The sequence below is a fragment of the Magnolia sinica genome, chromosome 2, assembly GCF_029962835.1.
Source record: "Magnolia sinica isolate HGM2019 chromosome 2, MsV1, whole genome shotgun sequence".
NCBI classification, from domain to species: domain Eukaryota; kingdom Viridiplantae; phylum Streptophyta; class Magnoliopsida; order Magnoliales; family Magnoliaceae; genus Magnolia; species Magnolia sinica.
The window spans coordinates 32,498,809-32,514,702 of record NC_080574.1 but is presented as its reverse complement, the minus strand read 5'-3'; the positions used below and the strand labels follow the sequence as shown (position 1 = coordinate 32,514,702).

At 41.9% G+C, this 15,894-nt stretch overlaps 1 protein-coding gene across 1 annotated transcript; it reads right to left on the bottom strand.

The window, feature by feature from the left end:
• Positions 1-3,286: 3,286 nt before the first annotated feature.
• Positions 3,287-7,037, bottom strand: LOC131236910 (phytosulfokine receptor 1-like). The gene has a single exon (XM_058234442.1). It carries the CDS (start codon positions 6,614-6,616, stop codon positions 3,497-3,499), a length of 3,120 nt encoding a protein of 1,039 aa, XP_058090425.1. The 5' UTR covers positions 6,617-7,037; the 3' UTR covers positions 3,287-3,496.
• Between the last annotated feature and the right edge of the window lie 8,857 nt (positions 7,038-15,894).

The window sequence follows — 15,894 nt, the reverse complement described above, 5'->3', positions numbered from 1 at the left end:
GGTGGGCAGTCCATGTGAGGCAGGTGGCTCGTGTGAAGTGGAACCCATGTGAAGTGAGGCCCAAGCCCCACATCCCACATGAGTGGCCCAAGCCCCACATCCCAAGCCATTGACATTATCAATGGCTTTTTCTAAGTTTAGTTTACATATAACCCTAGATTTTTGGCCCTGTAACAAGAATCCAGGCACTCATTAGCGATCAGAACTGAGTCCAAAATTTGTCTACCTGCTATGAATGCACTTTGAAAGTTGGAAATGACTGAAGGGGTCACCTTTCGCATTCGACTTAAAATTTTTTGCTAAGATTTTATAAGGGCTACCTATTAGGCTTACGGGGCGAAAGTCCATCTTAACAGCTCTTTCAATTTTGGGAATTAGCACTATGAAGATACTGCCTACTCCTTGGGGACATTCCGTTCTGAAAAAATCATCAATAAACAGGAACAAGTCTTCGCCAACCATAGACAGAAAGATTTAAAGAAAAAGATAGAAAAATCATCCGGGCGGGAGATTTCTCCTTTTCTAGGGATAAAACTGCCTCTTTAATCTCTTCCCTGGAAATGTCCGACTTGAGAGAACTGAGAACTCTAGGTTGTCCCGTCAGGGACGATCACTGTCTTCCTTAGATAACAATGACCCTGACGAATCACCCCAACCTAGGTTGTCCGGCCCGTAACTCTAGGTTGTTCCCAACCTAACCCAACCAGAAGTGACTTTGCTCAACCTGCCACCCCAATTTCAAATTGGGTTGGAGTTTTCCAACCCTAACCCAACCCAAGGACCCTGAAACTCCCCCCAACCTGACCTGAACTAGTGTTGGGTCAGTCAGGTTTGGGTTGACCCAAATCAAAGTTGCAGCCCTAACCCTGAGTTATCATAAAACTACTGAAGTTGGATTACCATATGCAAGAGGTAGCAATTGGGGCTTTCTCTTTGGAAACAAGAGAGAACCCATTATGTTAACATCATCATCAATTTTAATGGCAAAAAGGAAAAAGAAAAAGAAGAAGAAAAAAGAGGTCATGGTCTTCACCATCTGTATATGGAAAGGAGGAGAGGTGGGGCTCACCTTGATCAACTAAGATAGCCTATCAGGCAAGACCCACCTTGGATTTGCTATTGTGCCTGGAAAAAAATTGACTGGAGATACTGTTTGATTGATGGACCTTTGGCCCTGAATGAGGACAGTTGGCCGCATTTTTCGACACATTTGCAAGCTCTTGACGTTGGGTTGGATGGTTCGATCAGAGCAAATTTTGGCGGGACCCACCAGGTGGGGCATTCCAGGTACAACGCTGCAACCCAATGAAGACGTGCCCCATCATAATCCAGACCTATTCAATTGGGTTTGTAAAATATTCATCCCCCTAATTCAAGATAAGCAATTATATAACCCTTGAGCAGACTAAGGACCGACCTTGATCATTGGGCTGAGTATCAACCATGATACTAAGGACTGATCAAGCTTCATGCCATTTCCTCTCTGCCAATCCCCATCTCCTTTTCTGAACACTGCTGAAATCACGCAATGTCTTTTAATCCCTTACCTGGGTTTTGTGTTTGGCCTTTCAGCTTGCGTAGTTAGGAATTGTTGATTGTCTTTGTGCTTTGGCCACCTTTTGGTTTGTTGCTTCCCTTCAATCCAAGAAACCAAAAGAAACCCAGGTGACACAAACTCGATTTAAGCAGCAGCCTAGGACCTGTTTGGATGTACTGAACAATCATTTTTGGCTTGCCGTCCTGGCGGAACCAATCTGCTTCGTGTTTGGGACAACACGGAAAATGAAGCGGCAGCAAGCAAGCAAGCTACAATTTTCCTGCCACAAATCATCGAAGTTGATATCCTTCCTAGTGGCCCAGAAAGGAAACAAGCACTAATTCAAGAGGAGTTCATCCCACCCAACGCAAAAAGAAGAAACACCCAAACAGGCCTAGGAGGTGTTCTAGTTCGGCACAGAACAACCAAAATTCCTCACTGGCTTTCTACACACTCAACACTAATTTCAGCAACCAAAGTGACCTCGATTAACCACAGACTAGAAGTAGGAAGACACTCAGCTAATTATTTTGAGGTGCAACCTTCGGACAGATTGAGCAATGTGAAATGGCAGAAATTATAATTCCAAAAGATGACAGCCATTTCTCATCACATGAAAAAGCAAGAAACACTGCTTGTTCTTATACATTTCCGAATTTACCTTCAACCTTTGAAAATGGAAGAGGTTGCACATGGTGCATATGGTTGGACAGTCAACCCCAAATCCAGCTGAAGGGAGTGAGTGCGAGCGTGTGCTGGCATCTATGGCACACCAAAACTGAATTCATGCTTGCTCAATGCATGGCTTCTTCAACTGTTCCATCAGCCACGTGGGCTCAGAGTCAAAGTTCAAATCCTATTTTTTCAGACTCCATTTCAATTACAATTCTTTCGAAGTACCTCAACAATACCATCACCACCCTTGGAGAATAAGAAAAATTCCAAGACCCTTCCAGAGAAATCTCTTTTAATTCAGTGAGCAATGTCCCAACTACAACAATGCTGGCCTTGAGGTGGTAAGAAGCCTTGGAAAAATTTCAGCTATACTGTTGAAAAATCTCCAGGAGGATCCAAGGAGGAATTATATGATATGTGGCCTGCATCTTTGCCCAGAGTACATGGTTTTTCAATTCAGAAAAGTGTATTCCACCATGGGTTTTCCACTGTGGATGGACAATCCCTCAAAATTCTCCAACAGTACAAATCTTAACCTTTCGATTTGTGGCCTACAGAGACAGTTAAGAAGAGAAATATGGCAATTCTCATTCAACTGAAAAAAGTCCTAGTATTGGTCACTAGGGGTCTTCCGGCTTAGGAGATATTTTGGGTGTGCTCCATCCATGGCCGGATTCAACAGACCAATGGTCTAGATTACTACACACACAAAAAGAAGAAGAAGAAGAAGAAGAAGAAGAAGAAGAAGAAGAAGAAGAAGAAGCTGATAACACTAGAAGCATGCTGTGATTAGTAAGAAACAAGCCTTGAACATTTTTATCGACATATCATCTAATATTTTGATACTTAAATCAGCTTTTGTGCTGAATGTATCTAGCAGAGTTCTTTATTTTGTATATAACATCACACTAGTAAAATCTTCAGCAGGATTATTTTCTACATGTAATTGTAATGGTAAGGACATTTATAGACAAGGGTTCTTCTTTATTTTGTATATAATATCACACTAGTAGAATCTTCAGCAGGATTATTTTCTACATGTAATTGTAATGGTGAGAACATTTATAGACAAGGTAGAAACCCTAATGCTCCCATTGCGATTGAACGGACGCAAAACTGATGAATGTGCATCATTTTACTTACAGGGCTTCACCCCATGTTGAAATTGAAGAAATTCAAGGAAGTGATACTTTGGGAATTTTGAGAAATGCACAAAGGTTATTTACAGATAAGATATACTGATGAAAATTGCTCTACTTAACTATGATCAGAATGCATCTAGCCTCACTTTGTAAGTTGTCCATCAAGCCCAATATTGTCGAGCCATGAGACAATATCTTGGATGAAGGGCCTCGCTTTCGGACTCTCATTCAAGCAAAGGCATGCAATTTCTAGCACCTTCAACATCTGCTTGTCATGCTGCTTATCACAGAGAAACGGATCGAACACCTCATTTTCCCTCTTCTCCTCCTTCATCTGAAGCACCCATGATATCAAATCCCGACACCCTTTAGGCTTGCACACCTCCATCGGCCTCTTCCCCGTAAGAAGCTCCATAAGGACGACACCAAAGCTATAAACATCGCCCTTGAAGGTGGCGACCGAAGCTTGGCTGTATTCAGGCGGGATGTAGCCTAAGGTCCCAACAAGATCTGTGCTCACATGCGTGTCATAAGGTAGTATTAACCTTGCAAGCCCGAAGTCAGCTAAATGGGCTTCGAAGCTTTCGTCCAGAAGGATGTTGCTGGACTTGATGTCGCGATGAAGGATTTGGGGCTGACAGGACTGATGCAAGTAAGCTAACCCCCTCGCCGCTCCTTGAGCAATCCGGAGCCTCGTTTCCCAATCTAGCAAAGAACCCCCATCGATCTTCTCGTGTAGCCAATAATCCAGGCTACCGTTCTCCATATATGAGTAGATAAGCATTCTGTCGGTCCCATAACGGCAATACCCTTGAAGTAGAACAAGGTTCTTGTGCTGAGCTCTTGAGAGGGCTTCTACTTCAGCCTGGAATTCTCTTTCCATCTGACCACAGTCGCCTGACAGCCGTTTGATTGCAACCTTTCTCCCATCCGGCAGAGTCGCTTTGTAGACCAGACCAAATCCCCCGCATCCAATGATATTAGCTTGATCGAAATTGTTGGTTGATTTTAACAGATCATCGATGGTTACTTCTTTGTTCTCCTTGTTTAGAAACAGAAGAACCAAGCTAGACCCCAGTAATTCTAGCTGTTTTTCAGCATCATCTACCTCTCGTTCTGGATCGTCCTGACGTTGGACCTTGATTCTCGACACATAAAGGTAGACTAGAGCAAGAAGACAAGCTGTCCCCAAACCGATCCCAATTGCCATTCCTACGATCGTAGTTCTGTTTTTCCGTACTCTGGTTCTTGATGGGGAAGGACTTTGAGACTGACAAGGTGGTAAAGGATCTCGTCCACAGAGATTCGCATTCCCTTCAAAACTTGACATTGAGAAGGTCGAAAACTGGCTGCCCGAAGGGACTGGCCCGGACAATCGATTATGTGCTACGCTGAAGCTTGATAGAAAGCTAAGGTTGGTCAGAGTAGCAGGTATGGTCCCTGAGAGATCATTGAATGACAGATCAAGAAGCTCCAAGCTTGTCATGCCTGATAACTCATCAGGAATGCTTCCCGAGAGATTGTTCATCATCAGATTCAACACGTGCAGATTCTTCAGTTTCCCGAAATCAGGTGGGATTGGCCCTGTGAGATTGTTGCTGTTTAAATCCAGCGTTGGCGGGAAGCTTGTGAACTGATTATACTGCAACACGCTTGTGCTTTGACTGCGTCTGATAAAGAATGGCAAGTTGGATGAGGACACTTCCCGCGAGGCATTGCTGTAAATGAGGCCCTTCAACTGCGTCAAGCTTTCAGGGATTTGCCCGGTGAGCGAATTGTTCGAAAGATCCAAGTAAAAGAGGGAGTCTAGAATCCCAAACCATGAAGGGATGCTTCCCCCCAGCCGGTTCCATGATAAATCCAACAGCTGCAACTGACTACAGTTCCTCAACCACGACGGGACAGAACCCAAAAGACCGCAGTTTGGAATGACGAGAACTTTTAAGCTTGCAAACCCAGTAATCCCATCGATGGGCATTTCTTCGCCATGGAAATTCGTGGTGAGTACCAGAGTCGTTAGGTTCCGGCACTGTTGTAGAATCCCCAACGCGGACGAGATATTACTGAGGTTGCTACTCGTTAGCGATAGATAAGAGAGAGCCTGAAGATTTTTCAAGCTATTGGGAATTTCGCCATTGAGCTTGTTTCTAGCGAGGTTTATGGTTTTCAACTCTTTGCATGAGGAAAGATTATCAAGAATGCGTCCATGAAAACGATTCGTACCGAGATTGATGGAACTGAGGTGGGCCATCACAGTACAATTGAGATTGACCTCACCTTCCATTGAATTGTTCCTCAAATTAAGCACGCGGAGGGTCGGCAAGTTTAACAAGGAAGTGGGTAAATTGCTGCTGAAATTATTTGACTCAGCAGAAAGATACTCCAGTTTTTTTAATTCACTGAAAACATCAGGAATTATCCCGGTGAACTGATTGTAGGAGAGATCCAAATTGACAAGGTTGGAAAGATTACCGATTCTTTTACTCAGCCCCCCAGAAAGCCCGTTGTCTTGAAGAAAGAACCACCTCAATGTCGACACACCAAACAAATCATCTGGCAAATTTCCTGTTAGATTATTTGAATCGAGTGAGAGCTCATGCAGGGAGCTGCAATTTCCGAAACCTGCTGGGAAAACACCACTGAACGAATTCATCGAGAATTGAAGAACTCGAATTCGGGTTGAAGAGTTGCAGATACCTGGATTGATATTACCAGAAAACCGATTGTAACTGATGATGAAATGTGTTAAATGCAAAGACCCGACGAGGAGGGGATGCTGGCTGGTGAATGAATTGTCCGAAACGTTGAAAACCCGTATCGCCGGTAAATGGGCATCTTGTGGAATCAGGCCGGAGAATTCATTGTAACTCAAATCGAGGATTTGCAATTGCTGCAAATGGAACAAATCCGACGGTACATCACCTCTGAGAGAATTGGAAGAGAGATTAAGGAATTTCAGCTGATCCAAACCGGACAATAATTTCGAAACATTTCCTTTCAATCCCTTTCCAGCAAGATTCAAACCAACTACCCTTCTGCCTGGAACCCCAGAAGATCCACTGCAATTAACACCAACCCAACTGCAGCAATCAGAAGAAGAAGCATTGGACCACCCATCAATCCTTGAATCCAGACCATTCAGGAAACCCTTCAATGCTGCCAAGTCCTTTGAATTACAACTAACATTCTGAGACTTCAAGACCTGAGCTTGGAAACAAAACCACATGAAGATGAAGAACACGCAAGAATCTCCAAAACCCATTTCCAAAAGACTGAGAAAATAGAAACAGAACTTAGGTTTTTCAAGGTGAAGATGGGGAGCTTATAAAACCCATCATCTGAAATTCTCAGAAGATTGCAGGTTTGGATTTTTCAATTCATTTCATACTCAATATCAGAGAGAGAGAGAGAGAGAGAGAGAGAGAGAGATTGGGTTTAACACTCAGTTTTTGGGTTGAGAGAGAGAGAGAGATATTCCAGAGATTGGGTTTGACACTTTCAGATTTGGGGAGAGAGATATTACAGAGATTGGGTTTGACACACTCAGTTTTTGGGTTGAATGAGATTCCAATAGAATGCTTTCAGCCAGAAGTCGGCCGTTGGGAGGTGACCGGGAAACGGCTCTTTTCAACCGGGTGGAGGCAGTCGTAGTCGTACGGTGGGTTAATGCGGACGGCTAGGGGTAGAAAGTCAACGTCGTAGCTAGCACGTTATGACGCGTGCAGGAGGAGTTATCTTCGCCGGGCCGCCTGGGGCGTGCATCCAGTGACCTGGTATCCAAGTAAGAGTACCCAGGCGCATTTAACACTCCACACGTGTGGACCAAGAACACGTGTATGATACATGGGCTGCTCATCAGATGATCCAGATCGATCTGACTACCAGGCGGTCCATAAGTGCACATTAAGGTCAAGTATCGTGAAAATCGGAAACCGGATTGGCTACTTCCCCTGCCACCAGCCAATGGCTGGTGGTCGGTGCTCTGTGGGCCCCACCATGATGTATGTGTTTCATCCATGCCGTCCATATATTTTTATAGATCATTTTATGATATTAAACAAATAATGAGTATATCAAAATTTCAATTGGACCACATTAAAGGAAACAGTGTCGAATGAACATAGACCATTAAAAACTTTTTAGGGCTATAAAGTTTTGGATCAAGCTGATATTTTTGTTTTTCCCTTCATTTGGATATGTATGACCTAATCAACAGATTTGATGTCAAATAAACAGTACGGTTGGCCTTAGGAGGATTTTAATGATGGATATCCAATCATTATTGTTTTCCTGTGGTGTGGTCCACTTGAGATATATATCCCTCTAATTTTTTGGGTCAAGCACTAAAATGATCTTTAAAAATGGATGAACGGTATGGATGAAACACCTGATCCTTAAAAATGGTCATATTGTCGCCTGTCCATTGATTTTGATGGTCTGGCCCACCTGATCTTCACGCCAAGTGATCTTCATGGTGTGACCAAACCTTTTCACGGCTCATATGTCTTACGCATGTGACGGTTTGGCGGGGATGAATTGAAGTGTGCTATATATATATATATATATGAGAATCTATCTATCCAATGGAATCGAGTGATGAGCGGTGGACCTAGGATACACGTGTTTCCGCAAGAAACGTACCAAGGGTCAGGCTTGTCCATACATGCATCGAGTGTGTGTATATACCTCATCAGTCAGGTGCACCGTTCGATGGTATGCCTGGGCATTAAAAATCAAGTCAATCCGCTACTTTGCGTCCACCACACCACATACTGAAAGAAATTCACAGAGGCTACCCTCCATTAAAATATTCATAATTATTTGTTGGGTAACAAGATGTGGTTCACAAATCCAGACTATCCATCATGTGTGTCCTATTGGATGAGGGGTTAGACTAAGTTTCAGACGCATCCAAATTTCAGGTGAGCCTTACTAAGTGTTTTTATATGTTTTAGGTATGTTTCCACATGATTTTAGATGGTATGAGCCATTTGAGTTCCGTATATGGCTGATTTTTGGGATATCCCATAATTTAAAGGGTATCCATCAAATGCATAGTGTTGATTTTCGACACACATCACCGTAGGGCCCACATAGCTCAACCTCACGGAAAGTTCCCATGAGCTCGACGGCATACAACCTTTTCCGTATATATATAAAAAAAAACGAAGAACGCATATAAGTATAAACATTTTCAGACGGTCCAAACTCCTGGGCGGCTCACCTGGTGAGGGCAGGCTGGCCTGAATTTTGGGCGATGGCGTATGCCAAGTGGAATCAACTGATGGCCGACCTGATACGGTTGAAGAACGTGTGCCACTAGGAATATTCCTGCTGGCCGGTGTCGTGGTTCTTGTATTTGTTTTCATGCCTTTCATCCGTTTTGCCTGTCTATAAGCTTGCCCAACCCTTGAAAGCTATTAATGTCATACAATCTTTTAATTACCACTGTTTATCACTGTTTCTTATAGTGTGGTCCACTTGAGCTTTGGATCTCTTATTTTTGAGCTCATGGCCCTAAATAGGATATGAAGTGATGTAGGAGGGGCCATCGCGATGTACGTTATAAATTCATGCCTTGTATTTCCAGCTCATTTTATGAAATGCAACGAAAAAACCAAGGGTTGCTAAAAGTGGGGAAAGAAATGGTCACTGTTGAAACCTTCTGACACGCCATCGAAATTGTTTATAACGCCACTCTACATAAATAAATTGGAAACACAAAAAACTTTGCTTGATACAAAACTTCGGTGCCCGTCTTCTGAAACGAGCACATGAAAAAACATGGAATAAGTGGATTTAAGACAAACATCACAGGACCACGGATGAGATACTGACAAGGTCAGTAGCCAAATGGCTACTGAAGTGATATCACCAACCGTGGACCCCACCATGATGCATGTGTTGTATTCATGCCGTCCAACCATTTGTAGAGAAAAAGAATGAGGTAGATCTAAAGTTCAAGTGGACCCACCACAGAAACCGTGGGATCAGTCACACCCAAAGTTGAATTGTTTATAGGTCCCACTATAATATATTGTTTTAGATCCAACTTATTCATAAGTACTTAACATAGAAATAGTTGAATTGAAAACAAAAATATCAGCTTGATCGGAAACTTCTGTGGCGCTTAAGAAGTTTTGAACAGTAAATGTCACTGTTCCCAAATTTTTCTATGGTGTGGTCCACTTAAACCATATATTATTCTTTTCCTCATGCCATAAAAGATGTCTACAAATGGATGGACCGTATGGATATAACACATGCATAATGGTGCAGTCTACAGAGCTTGGTGAGGTCACTGCAGTAGTGATTTGGCTACTGGTCTTGTCAGTATCTAATCCACGTCCAACATTACAGTGGGCGCCACCTAGCTTTCCTGCACACGGACTTTCTACGAAAGGCGGCGGCAGGCAATCCGTGCCCCATAAATGAGCTTACAGATTTCAAAGTATACGATTAAATGCATAAAACACGCAACATGCAGTAAAATTCATCTAAGTTACTATTTCAGACTATACATCCAGCATGACTTGAACCTACCACATGTGAACCATGAAAATTCAGTTTTACCCATTAACTTAGCCAAGTACAAAGCTTCTAAGCAAAGTGAAGATCTGGTCCTGATCGTTGCAATTCCAAGTTTATGGTTCGATGAGATTCGCTTTTTGTGGGCCCGCTTTTCTCAAAGAGGATGTTGGTTTCTTTATTAACAAGTGGATCGTTGGTGCAGTAACAACGTGTATTAGATAGTTGGAAGCTCATGAAACAAAAGCTCTATTTGGCCGTCCATGTTCGTGAAATCTATTCCGTCCATCATTTAAACGAGCTCATGTTAGATCTTTATGCCAAAGATCTGGTTGACCCAAAACTCAAGTGGGCCACACCACATGGAACAGAAAGGATGAGAACTAACTCACAGCATTAAACTTCTTGGGCGTAAGGAAGTTCTGGATGAGGCTGATATTTAGTTTTTCATTTCATACTGTTAGGACTTAAGCTTATGAACCGGTTAATACAGCGCATGTAAACAGTTGCGTAAGAATGTTTCAATGGTGGGTGTTTTCATCCCCATCGTTCATTATGGTATGGCGTACTTGATTTTTGGATTTGCCATATTTTTTCGGCTCACATCTTAGCATGAGCTACGCAATGATGGACGGAATGGATGTCACGTGCACGATGGGGCTTACAGAGATTTGATGTCACGTGCACGATGGGGCTTATAGAGATTTTTGTTACGCGGACTTTGTAGTGGCATCCAGATCATGCCTCCCAAGCGCGGAAGCGGTGCGTACTGTCTACGCTATAACGTACTGAGTAGTGAGTATACTCTGTGGGCCTTCATGATGTACGTGTATTATCTATGCCGGCCGTCCATCCGTTTTACAAGTTTATTTTAGGGGATGAGCTAAGATTTAACCATATCCAAAGCTGAACTCGACCAGAGGACCGGGACAGTGGCAATTGAATGCCTACAATGGAATGCTATATATACATACAGGGAAAAGGTACTATGCGCTCCACCTCACGATAAGCTCCCGTGGGGCCGAGCTGTGTGGGCCCCACCATGATGTGTGTCGACCATCAACACCATGCATTTGGTGGGTCCCTTCTAAATTATGGGATATCCCAAAAATCAGACATATACGGAACTCAGGTGGGCCATACCATCTAAAATCATGTGAAGACACCGTTAAAACATATAAAAGCACTTGGTGGGGCCCACCTGAGTTTTGAATGCTGCTGAAACTTGGTCTGAACCCTCATTCAAGTGGGACACACATAATGGATGAGCTGGATTTGCAAACCACATCTCGGTGGGCCCAAAAAATGATTATGAATGTTTTAATGGTGCACGGCCCCTACCCACTTCTGTATGTGGTGTGGCCCAACAAGTCATAGATTGACTTGATTTTTGAGATCTAAGCCCACGATGGAATGGTGCATTTGACTGATGGGGTAGATGTTCGAAATGCATCACGGTGGGGCCCAAACAGCTCTTCCTGATGGGACAGACTCGTGAGGTCGAGCGCATAGTACCCACCCCCCCCCCCCCCCCCCTCCCCCCCACACACACACACACACCTGTCCCATTATACCGTGGGAGAACTTTCGCACAGCAAAATTACCACCGGTCATGCTAACTTAAACAAGTGTGTTATAAGTGAGCCTCACCATAATGTTTTCTTGTCATCCATTCCGACAATTTAGTCCATGATATCAATTAAACAGTATGGTACAAAAAATATAACTGATTTGTGATTTACTAGGCCACAAAATAGAAAATAGTATGAGAGAAAAAACCTACCTTTGAATTTTTACAGGGTCCACCATGATGTTTATATGAAATCCATTCCATCCATTAATTGCCTCGTAGAGGTTAATTCATGGAGACCAAACATTGGACCCATACTTGATGTATGTAGATAACACTAAGTGAAGTGATTTTGATAGTGTCTGTTCCCTACATGGTTTCCACTCATGTGGCCCACTAGAATTATAGATGTGGCTGATGTTGGAGCAATACTCCTAAATTATCATATTGACACATTATGGTTGGAGTGGATTTTACATACATGTTAAGGTGGGCCCACCTCTAGTTAACCTAGTATTGGTTGGGATGTTGTCCTAGGCTTGGATTAGATGCTGTGACGGCCATCAGCCACTTAACAACTGATTGATGCTAGTCGGCCTAACAATGATGTATGTATTTAATCCAAGCTGTCCATTTATTTTTCCAGCTAAATGTATGGCATGTTCCAAAAAATGAGGTGGATCCAAAATATCAAGTGGACCATGCCACAAGAAAGATTGTTGGGAAGCCCACCATTAAAAAATTCTTTGGGCCAACGTAAGCTTTAGATCAAGCTGATATTTGTGTTTTTCCTTCATCCAAGTCTCTATGACCTAATCAGGTTGGATGGCAGATAAATTGTACCTATGAATTTTTAATGATGGACGTTTAATCCATTTAATCACCACTATTTTCATGTGGTGTGGTCCACTTTAAATTTGAATCTTATGCATTTTTGGGATCATGCCATAAATTGAGCTAGAAAAATGGATGGACAGCTTAGATTAAATATATACATCATCGTTTGACCCACTAGCACCAACCAGTAATAAGGTTGTTAGTTACTGACAGGGTCGGCATGTAATCCACGTCTCTGACGCATCCCAACCATTATTGAGTCGGCTAGGGGTTGGCCCACCTTGATGTTTATTTGAATCCGCTCCATCCATAAGGTGTGTGACAATAATTTAGTCGTAGGGATAAAAGATCGGCCACATGAGCAAAAATAGTGTTGGGGATGCCAACTATCCAAACGGTTTCACTTGGTGTGACCTATATGAATCACAAATCTACCTAATTTTTAAGACATACTACTAAATTTTTATAACAAACCTAATGATCGGGGTGGATTTCATGAATGCGTCATGGTGGGGCCTAATCCCAACCCATCCTTGGAATTCACGGTTAGATAGAATCCGTGGAATTGCCTAGTGATCGGGAAAACCGAAGAATTTCCGACTCGAGTAACTCCCGATTTGATCTACGCCATGGATTCTGGATAAGGCCCTCGGTTATGAAAAAGTAAGAGGTGAGACACCCTTTTACTGCTCGTGTGAAACACGGTCTTTACTTTACTAGCTTGTATGCTTTCAAAAGGGATTCAAAGAACTTCTAGTAGAATACTAAGCTTTAGATGTTTAAATTATATAAGATAAACAAAAAATGAAATTCTAATGGCAGAACAATGATTTTTTGTTAAAATTACGGAAAAGAAAAAGAACACAATTTTCGGTTACTTATTCAAGTAACGTATTTTGATATAGAAGATTATCAAGAGTGACAACTATAGAGTTTACTTTACGTGATGTCAGAGCAGAGCCTACTACCTCAAGTGTTCAGAGCAGTGAGGTTGTAATATACAAATTGCAAAAGGATAGATCGAGAATACATGGTTAGCTTTGAAATTAAAATAGAATAGGAGAGATTGAAGAGAAATCTAGAGAACAAAAGTCTCTGTCTCAAACTAATTTTCTCCCTCTCTCTCGGGGCTCTCTCTGTCTGTCCCCTCCTAACCGTGAGGGCGAAATCTCTTTTATAGGCAATTAGAGAGGGACATGTAAGGCTAAATGGATAAGATTAGGTAGGTTTGGTTTTCCTGAGCTTGGTGCTCTAACATCAATGTCAGGCTCGAACAACTGCTGAAGAGATAAGATTAACTGAGCCCGGGACGTTTTAAAGAGATAAGAGTAATCAAGCTTGGGATGGAGCCTGAGGAGCCTGCTGAAGAGGAAAGAGCAATTGAGCCTGAGACTGGACTTGGGATGGAGCCTGGCAAGCGTGAGACCGCAAAAAAACACTGCAACCAGCACTGACAGCATTGATTTTGTACAAAGCTAGCACTGGCACTCAGGTTCTCAATTTGGATTGTCAGTTGCTCAATCTGGACCATTGGTTGCCTTCCTGTGGTGATTTTAGCTGATCAGATCGAGGCCCCACCAAAGTTATAGAGCCAAGTGGTCAGGTTTTAATTATGTGGTGTCTATAGAATCCTAATTTGAATGGGCTACAATACACTATCTAGAAGTGTTCATAACCATCAGATCCATCGCCAATGATCCACAAAAAAATTCATGTGTTTAACTATATGATTGGTCCACATTGATGGGCTCATATATGTCCCATATACAAAACAGTAACCGACATCCGCCATACTCATCCTCCCTGCGAACATTAGTAGTGTTGCTTCCATGCTTCCCAATGTACATTACCACAAGTGTCAAGAATGAACTGTGTGTTTGCCATTGATCACGAATCTTAAATGCCTCTTTTATTTGCACAATCCATTGCATTTCCATTTTCCAACAATGTTTAGTTATGATCTTTAGTGCAGTACAATGCTTTGATCCACTCCACACATAACTTTTCACATATTGGACAGTTTCGATTGGCCTACATGTATGCCAGTTGTTTCATGGATGATTTGCCACAGATTAGTGAGTGGTGACAACCACACGTTCTTGCCTGTACTTAAAAGAACTCGTGGTTGGGATGGGGGATTAGAAACTAAACATTTCTAATTTTGTGTGAAAAAAATGAATACGTGAGCTCTCATTGTCTAGTTATAGAATGTTGATACGATGGGGCTAAATTAGGTGGACCACTCTTCCACGGAACTCCCAGATTAGATGACCATAGCCATCTAGTCTTTGGTCTTCCCTTGATTAAATATGGGTCATTGCTATATTTCATTTCTCGACTATCCATTGGAATGTATAAGTTCATTCTGCCCAGGGGTGGAAAAGGGAAAAATTGGGGCTTTGGAGGTTATCTGTAACCCTTCCCAAGATGTGGAAGCCCTATGGACTTGATAGATGAAAAGGCCTTGTCTCTGACCCTAGCCTTATAGCTAAGCATGACCAATGGAGTAATGAAACGATTAAATGATTGCAATAGTCAAATCTAAAGATTTTTTTTTTTTTTTTTTTTTTGAAGATCTTGCATCTATAAGAATTTAGATGATTTAGATTATTGAAATATGACTAATATTATTGAGCGGCTTAAAAAAGAGAAAAAAACTATGCATGGTGTGTGAGGCCAGTGTGTTTAAGGTGCATGGTAAGTGACAGAAGCATTAGTGACCGGTTGGTTGATAAGGAATGAGAATTTCTCATAAATTGATTTAAATTGTCCATTCTTTTTTAGATGTTGGTGTTAGACGCTCGATTTGCTTTCTGTCATGTGTAGTGTGTGCGGGCGTGTTAGAATTAATATAGTGGCTCGATCCAAATTGATCAACTTTGATCCTAAGTGTCAAAATAAGTAGATACATCCAATATGAAACCACTTGCAAAATTTGATAATGATCAGGCGATAATCGGAGGGTGGGGTTCTTCCTCCAAATATGAGTTACTTTGTGCCTTTCACGAGAAAGAATTTTCAGAATACCGATGCAATAAAAAAAAGGAAAAACTCACAATCGATCACCAGGAGCAACTGTAAGAATACGTCTCTTGAAAGAATTACGTGATATTGGATAGAAAACAAATCTAGCATATGAGCATAAATTTGGATTTCAACTAAAGATTATAGGTAAGAATTACTGTTACTCCTAGGATAAGCTGAGATAAAAGATAAATTAGATTTGATTGGTTGTTGTTAAATTGGTTTTTTCATCATTCTCCGTTGAATTCCTCTGCTATTTATAGATTTATATTGTAGCTTGTTTTTCCGGATCCTTCATCCATTACTGCAACGGGTACAACAGTTAAAAAGCCTTTCTAGCTCCTTCTCTTGCTTAGATCCTTCTTGTTATGTTTCTTTTTGTGATGGTTTCGCTTTTATTAACCAACCTCTATTCCTCTCGGTTGGCTTTTATATCTTAAATTGCTCGACTGTGTTTCTTTCTTAGCTCGTTAGTCTTTCGAATAGCTCGACTACATTACTCTGTCGACCATCCACTGACGTGTAAAATTGGATTTACGCTAGTTGTAATTCTGTAAAAAGTGCTTCACATATCTTAAAGA

Excerpts from the sequence above, each read along its gene's own strand:
- LOC131236910 (XM_058234442.1), bottom strand. The coding sequence starts at position 6,616 with ATGGGTTTTGGAGATTCTTGCGTGTTCTTCATCTTCATGTGGTTTTGT.